General features: G+C 41.7%; 2 protein-coding genes across 2 annotated transcripts; one reads left to right on the forward strand and one right to left on the reverse strand.

Moving 5' to 3' along the window:
* Positions 1-607: 607 nt before the first annotated feature.
* On the reverse strand, positions 608-1,903 carry LOC115403476 (ribosyldihydronicotinamide dehydrogenase [quinone]-like). The gene is made up of 6 exons (XM_030112372.1): positions 1,818-1,903; positions 1,570-1,737; positions 1,375-1,505; positions 1,188-1,301; positions 1,012-1,113; positions 608-913 (listed from the first exon to the last, which is right to left on the reverse strand). The coding sequence occupies exons 1-6, from the start codon at positions 1,819-1,821 to the stop codon at positions 608-610; spliced, it is 825 nt and encodes a 274-aa protein (XP_029968232.1). The 5' UTR covers positions 1,822-1,903.
* Positions 1,904-11,511: 9,608 nt separating this feature from the next.
* On the forward strand, positions 11,512-11,862 carry LOC115403667 (helix-loop-helix protein 2-like). Its single transcript, XM_030112643.1, has one exon. It carries the CDS (start codon positions 11,512-11,514, stop codon positions 11,860-11,862), a length of 351 nt encoding a protein of 116 aa, XP_029968503.1.
* The last annotated feature ends 3,705 nt before the right edge of the window (positions 11,863-15,567 follow it).

Consider the following 15,567-nt stretch of genomic DNA (forward strand, 5'->3'; position numbering starts at 1 on the left):
TTCATTTTTGTTTGAAAGCAGCAAGAACCATGAAGTCACCTTGACCCGTTGCCTTTAAGACAGTCTTTGCTAGAACAAGGCATTTCCACATCCTGGACTTAAGTTTCTAGTTTGTGCCTCAAGTGAAAGCCACAGGATTTGAGGGTAATTCTGGTCTTTCAGCCTCTTGCTGCAGCAGCAGAATGAAGATGATAGATATACCCACTGACTCATGACCCAAAATCCACAACACAGCCTGCTTGAGATTCCTGAAAGCTGGCAATGAGGGATTCTAAAATGTTAAGTTGTAAAGCTAAACTCTTGTGAAAAGTTCCTGCAATTTCAAATAAACCCAAGTGTGGCCCAAGTTCAGCATCATCTGAACTCAAAACAGAAACCCAAAACTGGCTTATACTCGTCCTCACTCGGGTGGAAGCTTCAGTTTTGACAGCAAAGAGATGGGTCAGTTTGACCTCGATCTGTACTGATTTTGTTTTCAACTCCTGTCAAACCAAATCAACATGAAAACCTCGTGTTTGAGCCCGATTCCAAGGCCGGCCAGAAGACAGTGAATCACAACAGTTATGATGAGTTGGCTTTTATTAAATTAAGTTGTGGCAGCGTGTCTTCAGACTCCAGCTTTGATGCTCTTCATCTGGCTGTTGGGCGGCAGACGCTTGCCCAGGTGGATCCCCACGGTCAGGCCGAACTCCTGGCCGGCATGCTGCTCCTGGACTTCGGGCTTCAGCTGGAAACCCTCCTTCTCGAAGCATTCGAGAGGAGTGAAGGAGAGCGGCTCCTCCCCCAGGAGACCCCACAGTCTGTAGCGCCACCTCTCCAACATGCCGCTGCACTCGTCACGGGGAACGCTGGACGGCGCCCAGAAGATCTGAGGGGCGAGAACCTGGAAGCCGCAGTAGTGCAGGATGCCATTCTGCAGGAGGAGAATGAGTTAGGTCTCCAGCCGGTCAAACGGCCTTAAAAAAAAAAAAAAAAAAAAAAAAAAAAAACACATAGCGTGTAATAACTCACCTGCAGCGGCCACAGGGTGACATTCATGTCTCCATTAATGCCATTTTCACTAAACATGGACTCCTGAGACCCCGTTGTGAAGGAGAGCATGGCCTTCTTGTCCTGGAAAGCCAGGATTCAGGTTTTAGCAAGAGAAAAACCACCATTACATGATGATTCCTCAGTTGGCGCCATACCTTGAAGAGTCCCTCGCTGTAGCGCTTCTCTTGTGTGAAAGCGAAACCCAGAGTGAGAACCCGGTCAATCCAGCCCTTCATGATGGCAGGGACACTGAACCAGTACATGGGGAACTGACGGTGGAAAAGGGTAAAAACTATAAGCCACTGTCAGAACACACTGCTTTACCTGCACCGAGGCTCTCACCTGGAAGATAACCAGGTCTGCCTCATTGAGTTTACGCTGCTCCTCAGCGATGTCTATAGACAGGTTGCCCTCTTCCCATGCCAGTTTGGCCTCCTCCGCATAGCAGAAGTGCTCAGGATGCTGTATTCCTCCTGAAATTAAAGACACCAGGTTAACTCTGAAGCGTAACCAAACAGCTGCGAGATGTTGACATACCGATGAGGTCTTCAGCGGTGGCGGCAGCCTGGAACTTCATGGCATACAGGTCAGATACCGCCACCATGCAGCCCTGAGCCGTCAGAACCTCCACCGCTGCGTCTTTGGCTGCAGCGTTGAATGAGCTCAAGCTCTGATGGGCGTAAACGATCAGCACTGTCTTTGATGCTAGGACAGGAGGAGAGAAACTACGGTGAATCCGACAAAAAGAGACACTAAACAACAAGGAACCTGGAAAAAGAACTCACCCATCCTGAAGGAGCTGTCAGCCGGGTCTGATGAGCTGCACAATCAGCTGGAAGGAAGGAGCCGCTCATGCCGGGAAAAGCACAGCATGCTGGTTTTATACTCCCTCTCAGCTCCACGCAGGTGCTGTCAATCAGTAATCAGTCATCAGTCAAGCAGCTGGCTCTCAGTATCGCCCTCAGCTACGCTTCTGCACCAGTTCAGATAGAAATACAAGAGACAGCGAGAGAGTTATATTAAGCTTTTATCCAGAAAGTGACTATATTTGGTTGCTTCACCATGTTTTCACATTTTTTTCAGACTACAAATGTAATGAATGGTCTTGTTGATTTAGAATTTCTAGAATTCGTCAGTGTAACTTTTTAAGTTTATCTTATTTAGAGACACATCAAAACCATGCATAAGTGAATTTTTTTTTTTTTTTACGCCTTCCAAAAGGTTTTACTATATTCGAATTTCATGGAGTTTGGCTTTTTAATGACTTTAAAAGCAACTAAAGTGTAAAAAAAAGTATTAAAATGTCCTGTAATATTTGAATATTTGTTAAAAGAAAATCTAACAAAGTCCAAGTATAATTGCAAACAAGAAACTCAAACAGCCAACCAGCCAACTCTCACGCCATTTAATCACAAATAAATCAAAGTGTACAGATAAAAGTGATAAAAAAGGCTTTTGATGTCATTTGTACACATCAATGGATTGTAAAAAATAAAATCACCATTGAAACAAACATGATATCTGTGAAGACAGAGGTGATTACTATCACAGATATTGAAAAGTTGTCTCAGTCAGATGGAGCTTTAACCCTTTATCAGGTCAGAAACCACATCAACTTTGACATTTCAGTATATTCTCTTCTAAACCACCAACAGAAATGTTATTGTAATGTTGACTTTGTTTTCTTTTTATGGCTTTATTTTCACAGTATAAGAAGCACATCACTTGGCTTTTGTATCCTAAATTTACAAAACATATCAACCAATTTTCTCCCCCCCCCCCCCCCCCCCCCCCCAGTTATTGAGCGTTTCAGTTTTGCTCGCCCTGTAAAGGATTGCAGACATTTGCACGCTAAAACCTAAAACCAAGCTTCGCCCTGTTTCTCGTCATCCTGCGAGCGTCTCTTCAGAAACTGTGTGTCACTTCTGTCTGCAAGATGTTTAGAATGTGTGTGTGCCACTCCCGCCGTCTGCAGACCGCACGGGGCAGATGTGGCGGCGGAGTCCTCGCTCTCTACCGGCTTTCACCACTGTTTTCCTTTCGTCTACAGAAACCGTTGCCCTGCAGTCAGGCCTGCTCACGAAATGTCGCCCCGTAAAAGAAAAAAGAGTCGGCGATGGGCGTCAAAGGCAGGCATGAGCTGGCACACATCTGCGATGAAAAGCAGACTCAACAACTGCTACACATTAGAACATAGGAGCACAGGCATACAACACGAGTGGGACATATGGAGACACTTTGTCAGCCGCCCCTCTCCTCCTCGTCCCTCTTTTTCCCTCCTTTATTGAGGACGGCTTGAGTGTAAAAGATTGGAAGCTATTTGTCAAGAAGCTCTGGGACCGCTCAGATGTGAAATTATGAGGCCTTCTGCTGTTTATGACGCCGCCTCGTTGCGTCTCCGCGGCCTCGCCACTCGGGGATGTTGGTCTTCGAGCCCCTGGCGGCGTTCCTGTTCATCGTGACGGGAAAGGATCAAGTGTTTTGAGCCGCGGGGGGGTTTTGTTTTCATGGTTTTACGGAGGCCCGGCTATATGATCCCACATGTTTTTGTTAATATGTTTCACACTTTCTGCTACATGTGTCGGGAATGTGACGGTGGCCGCAGGTCTCAGCAGGAGTTCCTTCATAATGTAAAGAGTAAAACAGAGCAAACATCTGCAGCACACCTCGCTTTACATTTAAATAAAGTCACGTGGGGTTAAAAAAGAAAAGCAGTGCGCACAAACACTAACAGACTGTCCTCTTGGATGTTACTGATGCTTGGTGTGTGAATGAAAATGTGGCTTATAGTGCCATCATGCGGCCAAAAGGGGTGTTTTTTTTCTTTTTTTTACTTTTAAAGGCATGCAGTGGGGAGGTCATAGGTCATTCTCTTTCAAATCTAGACTGCAGAGAGGAATTATATGTTTTGGTTGTGCAATTCCTGTATGTGCATCATAATCCTCAAGCTTTAGTTTTGTTCTTCTCTCTCTTGAAGATGCTTCACATAACTTCATCTTACGTTGTCAACATCAATATCAGGTCTGACATGTCCTGTTGGCCACATTTTCTCTTCAACATCTGTTTTTTCAGTGAAGAAAGTAAGATGTTGCTTAATCCTAAACAGCTTCAGTGGTAAAAAAAAAAAAAAAAAAAAAATTCTTTAGTTAGACTTGTATTTTAGTTCTTCCTCGAAGTGAACATCGAGGATATCGGAGCATACTAAAGGCACAAAAAGTTTAGCTTATTTGATTCTCTGCTCACTTTCACAGCAGTAAATGAAATGTCTTTTTTTAAATGCATGAATTTCATTTAATTAATATCAGTATTACAGTGTTCCATGTTCGGTCATATGATGGATTAATAGTCTGAATCTGCAGCGGCGGGAGCATTTCCACAGGATGTGGACACTTCCTCTACATCTGAGGCACAAACAGAACATGAGGTTCAGGTGCAGTGTTTGAATAAAATATGATCGGAACAGGAAGCGGTCTGTGCCAGGGGGCTCATTTTCCCACACTTCATCTGCTCCGTGACGGCGTCCGACGCCTCCAGTTCTCAGGCCGCGCTGCCTTTGTTTCACCAGACCGTAATCTCTGGTTAAATGCTGAACGTCTTAACGGTTTTGGCATTTACATACAGATTTCCTGAGAAGAGAGGAGCAGATATCCAGACGCAGAGACACAAATTGTGGTTTATAGACTGACTGGACAGTCATTGGAAAGTCTGCGATCGGCATCTTTTAGCAGATTAACGCCACTGTTCCAATCACCACAATGACCACAAGTAAACAGGAGCGCAATGATTTACTGGGATATATTTTTTTGGCGTGTTTCCATCCCTGCAGCCTGGAGCCATGCTTGGAAATACAGAATGTTTCTCCCTCATTGTTTCTGTTTTATCGACTGGTGTTCAACCAGATGCAGCAAATATCAACGGCGACTCTTGTTTTGCTTACATTTAAATCAGTTTAGAGACTTGATAGGTTTTCTGTTATCTAACCAATCATGCATGACAAGAAAAAGCACATAAAAAGTCCAGGATCAGGTCAGAATTTTTAAAGATATAGCCGGTATGTGCTCCTCCAGTGTGCTGTAAAACTGGACCGTGTGTAAATTTACAGCATTAGAGCTTTCACTGGGCTCTCCTACACCACGGTTGGAGATTTATACACATAAATATTGGCATTTATCTCCTACTTTTATGGGTTTTTTTTTTTTTCTTAAACCAATAAATGATATCATGGGAAAGAAGAAAGTATCACATCATTGATTCATTCCTCAGATAAACAAGAACATGAAAACTACATGCATGCATTTACGCTGCTGTAATCTTCTTTGAAAGCTAGAAAAGACAGTAGCAGTGAACACAAACAGGCGCCTGTCACTCACACAAAGCTCAAAATAACACCACATGTATCTCACGCTTTACTTCATCAGTCACTTGAAAAGAAGCTTCCTGAACGTCGTCCGTCATTCAACTCTTTCAAGCTCCCAAAGATTTCTTCCCCTAAAATTAGAATCATTTGTTCAATATCCCAAAAACACTGCTTCCCAATTAATCAAAAACAAATGATTTTGTCACGTCGTTTGATCTAATATGCTGCAGTTTTTCATTCTGATCTCAGAAATCTGTGAAAATAATCACTCATTAAGTCCTTCTGGACGATTGTCAATATTCTGCAGTTTCTTCCTGCTCTCTGTGTTCAGAGTTTACTCTGTATTTTTGTGTCATTTTGAGCATGTTTTTAAAACGTCACTGTCGTCTTCCCGCCCTGTCATTCCAGTATGCATGTTGGACTGTTTTTTTTTTTTTTTTTATCAAACACACGCTCCTTTTCATGAATTTCCTTTGGCATTCTGTCATTTTGAGAAATGTATGTTAAGCGGCGGATCACTGCTGCGTTTCAGTGTGTTGCTGAATGCCACATGTTTTAATCTCGGTGCACGCTTATATACCTTCCCCCTGCGCTGCCTCTGCTCCTCCTCATCAGGATAATAAGTCACTTATTATGTGTTTGTCAGCCAAGTGCAGTTTTCCCTGAGCCAAAGCCCCCTGAAGGCAGCGCGATGAAAAGATGTTCGCTGAACTGTGACAGCGTCTCGCAGCGAAGACACACAGCTACATTGTAAATGGAGAGGATGACAGACGAACCTTGTGTATATTTATTTGATGTTACAGCTCAGGCACGCACGCAGATAAGAGCTACTGCTTGTGGAAAGATTCCTTCACCGGATTGAGAGTCTCTCTGTTTTCTCTGTCACGTTACCATCTTGTGCTGTGAGCTGAAAGCCCCTCAGGAGCCACCAACAGGTGGCCTTTGTCAGTTATTCTACTTTTTTTTTTTTTTTTTTAGGCTAAACACTGTCTGGGTAATTACAATTAGGAACACATTTAAGTGGCTGTGTTTTCCTTTAAGGAGCTAAATCTCATATTTTACCTCTCAGAGGCGCAGCGGCCCCATGGAGACACTCTAGACAGTTCTGTATCAGTTATATTTTTGCGTCCTTCTCTGTCAAACTACTGGGGTTTTTTTCTGCTCCTAAATACTTCAAAATTATGTTCAAAACCTTGACAGCAAATTTTTATTGAGTGCCAGATTGAAATGAAAACCATAACTCAAAAATAAAAGCTTGAAGAGTGCTTTTCTGTTGTTGTCAGTAAAAAGAAAACAAGAAAATTAGTCTGCAAAATTAAATTATAGCTTCAGGCTTTTCAAATGTTCTTTAGATTTTGCAGAGTACAAGACCTGAGAGTTTGTCAAGATTCATTGTATGTGGCCATGTGTTGATTCACCCTTTAAAAAGACATAAATAAATAAATAAATAAATATTCTGTTTAATGTTGGTAGTATTGACCCAGTCGGTTGAAAAAAAGATTTCAAATTCATAAGAACAAAATGTTTTCTCCATCTGTGGGGTGTTTATCTCTTGGATAAATAAAGTTCATTTGGCATCTTTGAGGCCAGTTTATTTGCATGTTCTCCCTGTGCATACAAACAGCAAGGTATTCCAACTTTCTCCCACACAAACATTTTGTACTTTGAGATGTTTATTTTGTGCATGAAAAAAAGAGCAGTGAAGACAGACAAAGGTAAAAAAATAAGAATAAAAATAAAACTTACAATCATCCTGAATCAACATGCTGAAAAAAGGTGAGGAAGAAGAGTGTTTGAGGTGAGCTGGTGACTCCTGGGTTTGCATGTGGGTGTTTCTCTGTGTGATTATGAGCAGATGTGTTCAACCTTTATATGAGTTTAACAGCCTTTTTTGACACTTTCAACTAAATCCAACTTATGTGGAGCCATAAAACCTGCTTAACTTCTAATGGAGATTATAAAATTGTATATATAGTCTGGCTGTACAAAAACTGTATCTTTTTGGATGTTTATTTCTAATTTAATCTTTTTTAAGGGTTTTAACTTCTGTTATGTTGAATGGATTTAACTATTTTCAGCGTCAGGAGGAGGAGGAGCTCAGTGAGGTACAGAGGAGCGAGGTTATGAGGGGCCTTGAGCGTCAGCAGGAGGATTTTGAAGTGAACGGTTGATGTTGCGACAGTGGATTTACCACATGCAGACGAGTGGTAAAACACAGTGAATGCAGGATGTCTGGAGAAACAGCAGGAGACAGAAGCGCAGTCTTCAGCACTGAAGAGTAAAGAAGCATTAAAGACATTTAGATGTTTTAAATTATTGTTTTTATCTGCTCAATCAGGGATTTAGGACAATTAATGCTTGACTGTTTTCTTTATTTACTGCACTGACACATAAGAAAAGAGGCATGATAAAAGATGTAATTACTTCCAGCCAGATGTCTGATAAAAAAAAAAAAAAAAAAAAAAAAATGAAAGAAAAAAATCTGCAGCATAGATTCAAAGCTCCTGTGGAGAGATTTGACATTATTGATTCATTAGGCCCAGTGTGAAGCCAGGCTGCTGTCAAAGCTGCGGCCTGAAACTGAAAAGTCTCCCTGAAAACAAATAGAGGGCAGAAAAGAAAAACTGAACACAAAGACGTGACGAAACAAGATGCACCGAATAAAGACTCATTTCTATGTAGATATAATACCACCACAGTTTGCGACATCTAAAGATTGTGCAGGACGGTCAACCCGAAGCTGTTATCAGACTCATCCTGTGATTATTTCTTTATAGGATTCCGACCTTTCACACTCGTCTGCATGCACTCTCCACGTAATGATGCATCGACTAACGTTAAACAGCGATCTTCACTTTGCTGCTGATTTGATGATCACAAAGGGACGAGGTGGAAAAACTCAGCTGCAAAGGCTCACAGTGATCTATATCATAAGATTTAATCCGAGGCATCTGGCAGCAGCATGACAGCGACTCCAAGACAAAGAGAGAACAGTCAATACAAACACGTGCTTCATTAGTCTCTGCTTGACAGCGACGCGGCTCAGATGAGTTTGCAAGAACAAACTAGAATAAAGTCATTTATTGTCATTGACTGAAAACATAAGTTTACATTTACCTGGAGCTACAGAATATGTTTAGCTTTCAAAATGGAGACGATACAGCTTATAAATATAAAAAGGGTTTTACTGTGTTTACAACAAAGTAGTTTATTTTGACATTTCTGAGATTCAAAAAACACAATGAAGAACTGCTGGGTTTATATTTTCATTTTGAGCAGTTTAGTTGTCAGTTTGTTCATTTTAGCTGATGAATGTTTTTACCATTAGCTTTTGTTGAAGACTGACATATCGATCCACGTTCTTCTTGACAAGTGACTGATTCATTCTTTTGTTTGTTTGTTGTATTTATCATCACAAAGTGAAAGGTACGGTAATGTTGAAAAAAATCTCATAACATTCATTTACACTGAATCTTGTGAAAACTGCAGAGACCCCCTTGCTGTGGTTTGTTGCTTCCTGGTTTAGAATGATCATGATGATCAGTTACTGATGTTATCAGTAACTGGAGCTAGTCTTAACTCATAATGGGCCTCGTGCATGCATTAGAAGACTCGTGCACACTAGTGAAAACGTGCACACGGAGAGGTCTTCAGGTTTGGGGTCTACCCATCACTCCATTGGGTAATCGACCACCTTTTTTCCAAATCGATGCAATAACGTGACTCTAACTTGACCAAATGTTCTATCAGGTCTCTCCTGAAAAGGTTCAGCAAATGTCAATATTCAGCAGAACGGTGAGTCTGGCCATAAACCTGGCACAGAAAACCTCCTGAGCCGAAGCACCGCCGTGGCCACGTGGCTCAGAGGGAAGGATAACGGCGTTAGCCATATGCCCAGGTCTTTTCAATAATTGCACATGATCCCAATCAAGAGTTTATGGTACTATTTCTGACAGTGTCTGAGGACACATTTCCCGCCATCAGCACCGAGGTGATTTTCTCCCAGTGATTATGTTAGTAATGATTAGCTGTGACATTTTCCCTCCAGGAGAAGAGCAAATCAAAATACCACAGCCTCAGTGCTGCACCTTCCACCCCTGACCACACACAAACACAATCTAATCAACAAAGGGTGGCATATATAACCAGTGATTTATGAGATATACTGTCGTTAATGCATAGCAGCAGATGGAGTTTGGATTTTTAAAGTGTGTTGGAATCAGTGTCCTTCGGCGGAGCAGTTCTCTATCTCTCCATGTGATCCGGTGACATTTAACAGCTTATATCCAAAGCAAATAATGTGCACCGTGTTCCACAACTCCTCAGCTATCTGCGGGCCCACGGGGGTTTTAAAATCCAATCTTGTCTCCAGCTCCAGGTTCACTTGCACAGATGTGACTCAATCTTCCATTGAGATAAAAAAAAAAAAAAGCTTCAACAAGCTGCATCTGCTTTGTTTGTTCTCACTGGGGTTTGACAGACTGAGGCCAGCAGGTGTTTCTCAGGCAATTTCTGTCTTGGTAATAAGACTTACAGACAGGCTTCACCAGCGTTATTTTAGTTATTTATTTTACCCATTTAGACACAGGTGCTCACTTGACCTTATCCCGACAGGATTCGTGAAAAAACCCGCCGTCAGTGGCTTAAGTTTCACCTCAAGTGGACTTTAATCAATTTAAGTCCACCCACTAAAAGGCAGCTAATAAGTTCACTGGGTTATAACCTTTACAATCTGCGCGCATAAATCCGACTTTAAAATTAGATACCAAGAAAGGAAAACGCGTTCCACCTGCTGGAAATAAAAAATAAAAAGGCAGCAGAGGCTTGGACAGCCTCGCATCGCGCCGTTACGCTCCACTTTCTCCGGTTTTACGCACAGCAGGTTGGACAAGGGAAAAAGGACACATCGGCCATCTGGGACTGCGGCGTGGAAGAAACAACAGTCGAGTAGAGTTAAACCAAATATCATGTCCAGAGATCACTAGTTCAACCCGAGAGAGCGAAACCAAGACGCCATGAAGGCTGCTGAGGGACGAACTTTACCTGTTGGATGCCTGCAGTGACTGAAATCTGCACCCGGTGTGTTTCATCGCTTTCCAACAGACCAATCTGCTGCTTTGACCGTGTACGGTAAGTGATTATGCGGCGCGTGCACCTTCCACAGGCTTCATGTTTAGGTTTGATTGACCTGAAGTTAAAAAAATAATTTCATAGAAACGAGGTGAATTTAAAAAAAAAAAAAATCACAAACATTTAGGAGAATGAGTCAAGTTGAGTGATTTTCATCATGTATTCTTCTTGAAATAAGACTGTCAGTGCAGAAAATGTTCGTGTAAGTCACTCACCTGGCTTAGAGGAAGATCTTCCTTTAAAAAAACAAACCACGGAGATCCTATTTAATCATATTCGTTATATTTATCATTAAATATGCATAATGAAATATGTGTCACTACATTAATCACCTATATCCTTTCGAAACAACAGTATACACTATGCCTGATAATCTACTTAATTTTGATTGATCGCTTCAGCACCCCGGACAGCGTCTTTTTTCACCAGGAGGCTAAACCGCAGATCGTCCACTGAGGGGCAGCACCAAGCTTTTCTATTGGAATAGCAACAGAGAATAATCAATATCCTGAATTGTTGGGATAAGAATAACAACTTAAAAATTATCCTTGAGACAATTTCAAACTGTTTTGTTTGTTTGTTTGTTTGTTTGTTTGTTTTGCAACTAAACCGTTTTCATTGTCAACAACACAAAACCACATTGTTCCCTTTGGTCACGCACTGCTGTAATGCTGTAGCCCTATGGCCTTGTGGGTCTGGTGTCCTTCACTGTTCTCTCTATGCATGCTGGGTTATCACAATATGATTTCCTTGCAAAAGTATAAATGGATTTCTCCTATTTTGGTTGTTACATGAAAAGTAAAACTGTAAATGAATATGACTTTTATAGTAGATAATTTGACTTTTATCTACAAATAGAATCATTATAAACGCATAGAATAATTCTATATGAGTAAAATGTCACCCACTTGTAACATTCATTGAAAGTCTTGTTAATTCCACTGAGTTGTGTTCATTTCTCAGGATGTTTCCAGCATAAAGACCAAAATAAGATGTTGACTCCGGAGCAGCAGGACTCTGATCTTCCCTGGAGACAGACAGACGGCAGGACCCTGCTGGACGCCCTCAGTGGGCCGTGTGACTCCACACCTTTGGAGCCCATTGATGGAAAAGCAAAGGTGCATTCTCGGGAGGAAAAGAGGCGCAGGAGACGTGCAACAGCAAGATATCGATCAGCACATGCCAGCAGGGAGCGGATTCGCGTCGTCGCCTTCAACGTGGCCTTTGCAGAACTGAGGAAACTGCTCCCAACGCTGCCGCCAGACAAGAAGCTGTCCAAGATTGAAATTTTGCGCCTTGCAATTTGTTACATCTCCTACCTCAACCATGTGCTGGATGTCTAGGCTGTGAGGACAAACAGCTGGCCTGCTGTGGAGCAACTCTGATGAGTTTAAAACCAGACATGACGCTGAAACTCTGCTGCTCAGTGGTTTTATTACTGCAGTCAGATGCAGGACGAGAAGATGGCAGCAAAACACACTGATGGATGGAAGTATTGAAGTTTAGCTGAAACCTGCTGTGAGTCACACTTGTAAATCGAATTTGCTGCCTTTGCTTTCTTGTCTGTTCTGATTTGTAAATATAATTATTCAGCTGTGAAATAAGGCTTTGCTGTGTCGGATTTCAATGATGGTGAAATTGGTTTCAGATTCATGTATTGGAAACAAACTGTTGTACATTTTTTTCAATTATCTTGTAATGTAGATGAAGTCATTATATTTTATCAACAGGCTTCCAGCCCATCACAGAGCAAATACAGAGAGACAAACCATCAAATTTAAAGATGCGAATAAAAATCAGATGTATCTGTTTTGACTGTTGGAGCAAACTGATGCACACAGAGGGACCAACGAGCAAACACAGCATGACAGCCAGACTCAAACCCACAACTGTGTGACAGTGTTTACCGCTGCACCACACCACAGCTCTGAAGCTACTGCACTTTTACAAAGTTTCAGTTTTGATATTGCTTTAGATACACTTTTAAATTGGTTGAAAGCATTTCTGACATTCAGTATTTCTATATCATTTCTTGGCGTCTTTACACAGTGTGATTTTGCCCAGTGCCTTCCTGCATGAATCCCAAAGCTCATTTAACCTTAATGTGAACAAACTATGAACAAAACAAGGAGAAATCAAATGTTTTTATATGTGTCACTTATTTAGTTGCACATGTTATATATGCACGTCCAATGCAAGCTTGAAAATGTAAACAAGGCACCAACCCCAGCAGACTGCAGGCGACTGCAGGGTCCACTGTGGACAAATCATCAGTCAATCAAATGACACTTCTATTTACTTTTAATATTTTTGGATGAAAATTTTCAGGATTTTACTAATATTTAACAGGAAAACTGACCATGCACAATTTATATCAGTGATCTCTGTCAAGCAGAACATCTGATCCATTAAATAAACTTAATTTTTGTATTGCATACATTTAGTTGCTCTAAGATAAATTGGTAAAGATTTATATAACGTGCACCAGGCTGCAGATGTGAACTCATGTGTCCCCTTGCTTTTCTTTTCCATTAGTCAGAGCCGGCCTGTGCTCCTCCCACCGGGCCTTTATGTGCATCTCTGCAGTGTAATGTGGCCCAGGGGGCTGGAGGTATTGTTCATGTCCACTCCAGCAGCAGGAGTGACGGCCCTTTGTCCACACACTGCACGTTATACACAGCACACACTGGTCCACACACTACACACAATGGAGATGCCTGTGAATATACTGAATATACAGTGAGTAGGCTTCTCATCTCACATCCCATAAATAGGACGGAGAAAGTTTAAGTTAAATTGAAGTGGATCTTTATTAATAATTTGTGTAGTTTCAATTTTTATTGGTCAACTAGTAGAAATACGACCAAAAAGTCTGAAGATTTGATATCCAGTATCACAAAACTCTGATATGTTCACTGTGTGACTGTGTTGTGTAATTCTGATCATTCCCTAAGCAATCCAGTTATTGATTTATCAGATGCTTCAATGTTTTTTTTTTAGAAGGAGCAACACTGCCCTCTAATGGATCCACCTCAGGTTCAAGAAGCTTTTTTCCAGAAAAGACCAGTAAGAATTAGATTTAGAGGGTACTGCAACATTAGTGTGTTAAACATTTCATTTTGTGTTAATGATTTTTAGATGTTATAAAAGGTTAAAGCTGCATGTTGGACGTTGAGTCAAACTGAGGAGGACAATCAAAAGAAAAGCTAAATGGGCCTCCAGTGGTTGGAGATGAATGCTGAGCTGTAACACATCAGTCCGATCGATGCTGTTTGTTGCTCTTGCTGCTGATGCTGAAGATATGCGATCTTTTTTTCCTCCAGTCCGACGCCTCTGTGAACCCTGGCGGCCTTTTCTCCAGAAGTGACCCTGTTCATAATTGTGAAAAATGGCCCTTCCCCTTCATACTCCGTCTGTGTCATCCAGCTGGAAATGAAGCGCTCATGGCAATTTGTCTGCTACAGACGCCCACTGGAACAGATCCAGGCAGCCCGGCCCTGCCTCTGTCCCCGGTGAGCAGAGGGGACGTCTCAGGGCCATAACTGTGTCTGTGTGTTCTGTCTCTCGGCAGTTCTCTGGAACGACAGGCTATAATAGAAACTACAGGTAACACAAGCAGGTATTGGTCCCCTGGTAATTCACTGTCTTTTGCTATTTATGGCCGTCTTCTTTGTGTCGTAGCAAGAGTTGCACATGAAAAAAAAAAAATAGGAAGCATTTAACAGCAGTTAAAATTCTTATTGAAATTCTTTTGAGGAACCCCAAAAGTGTAATGATTCCTTCACAAATACTCTGGTGTGCTTTCATTTTGAAAAAGGGCAAATCTACAGTCCCTCACTGAAAATCTAACCTCTGCATTTGTAAATGACGTATTGCATAAATGTTGTATCGAATGATTCAGCAACAAGAAATCTGCTGTCATACAAATAAAAAGGTGAAAAAAACACTGCTTTTCCAAAGGGAAACAAAATAAAAACGCGATTCAAACAAATAAATATAGCAGCTGAGGCTGGGGAGTTGCATTAAATTAATAACTGCTTTGATGAAAGGCAGCAGAAATGCCTCCAGAGTTTTTAGAATAACTACAGTCATCAGTCCCTCTTCATCACTTCCTCTAAGAATTGCTGAGTTGTAAATGTAATTATGGGTTGTTTTCTACTTCATCCTATATATTATCAACACATAAGAATGTCAGTTGTACATATGACTGGTTGAATGACTGTTTGGGTACATGGCTTTAGATTGGATTAGTTTTCAGTTTAAACACTGAAACACCTCACCCCTACAAGATTTTACTTTTCAAATATTTCAACACACATTTGTCTTTAAACATGTGTTGAAAAGCATCAAAATAACAAAAAACTTCACATATTCCTCCATTTCTAGCTGAAAAAAATCCTACAAACTTTCACTTCTTGTATGTGAACATAATTTTTTGCTTTCTCGGGCCTTTGTTGTTTGTTAATCATGTTTTCTAGTCCAATGCATCAATCAGGTGAAGTGAGTAGCGAAAGATGCTTTGCCAGAGGAAATGAAGCAAAAAGTACAAACATCAACAGATGTCTTCATGTTTAGTATAACAGCTTATCAATGAATTATTAATTTTTAAGCAATGGGAATAAATGACAGACAAATACCGACATTTCATCAAGTTAAGCTGCATTTTTGCTCCCTGTAGATAAAGTCTGGCCACGTAAGTGCACATTTAATACCCAGAGCTTGTTTTCCGGTGGGTGTTACTTTAAACTTTAAAGGGCAAATGCAGAAAGTCCCCTGCAGCCCCCCCCCCCCCCCCCCCCCCCCCCCCCCCCCCCTCCTCACCGCCGAGCTGAAAGACGCCCCCTTGCGGGCCACAGGAGAAAGCGCTGGTCTCTAATGCGCTGGAGTGGATTGTACATGCATGATGCCTCCCTTTCAGGTCCTGCTCACCACAATGGCCAGGCGCTTGTGAGAGAGCTGCGTGTGTGTGTGTGTCTATGTGTGTGTGTATGCGTGTGTGTGTGTGCAGACGCGCCTCTCAGCAGCAGCAGCAGCAGCAGCTCGCACAC

The sequence above is a fragment of the Salarias fasciatus genome, chromosome 16 (genome assembly GCF_902148845.1).
Source record: "Salarias fasciatus chromosome 16, fSalaFa1.1, whole genome shotgun sequence".
NCBI lineage: Eukaryota > Metazoa > Chordata > Actinopteri > Blenniiformes > Blenniidae > Salarias > Salarias fasciatus.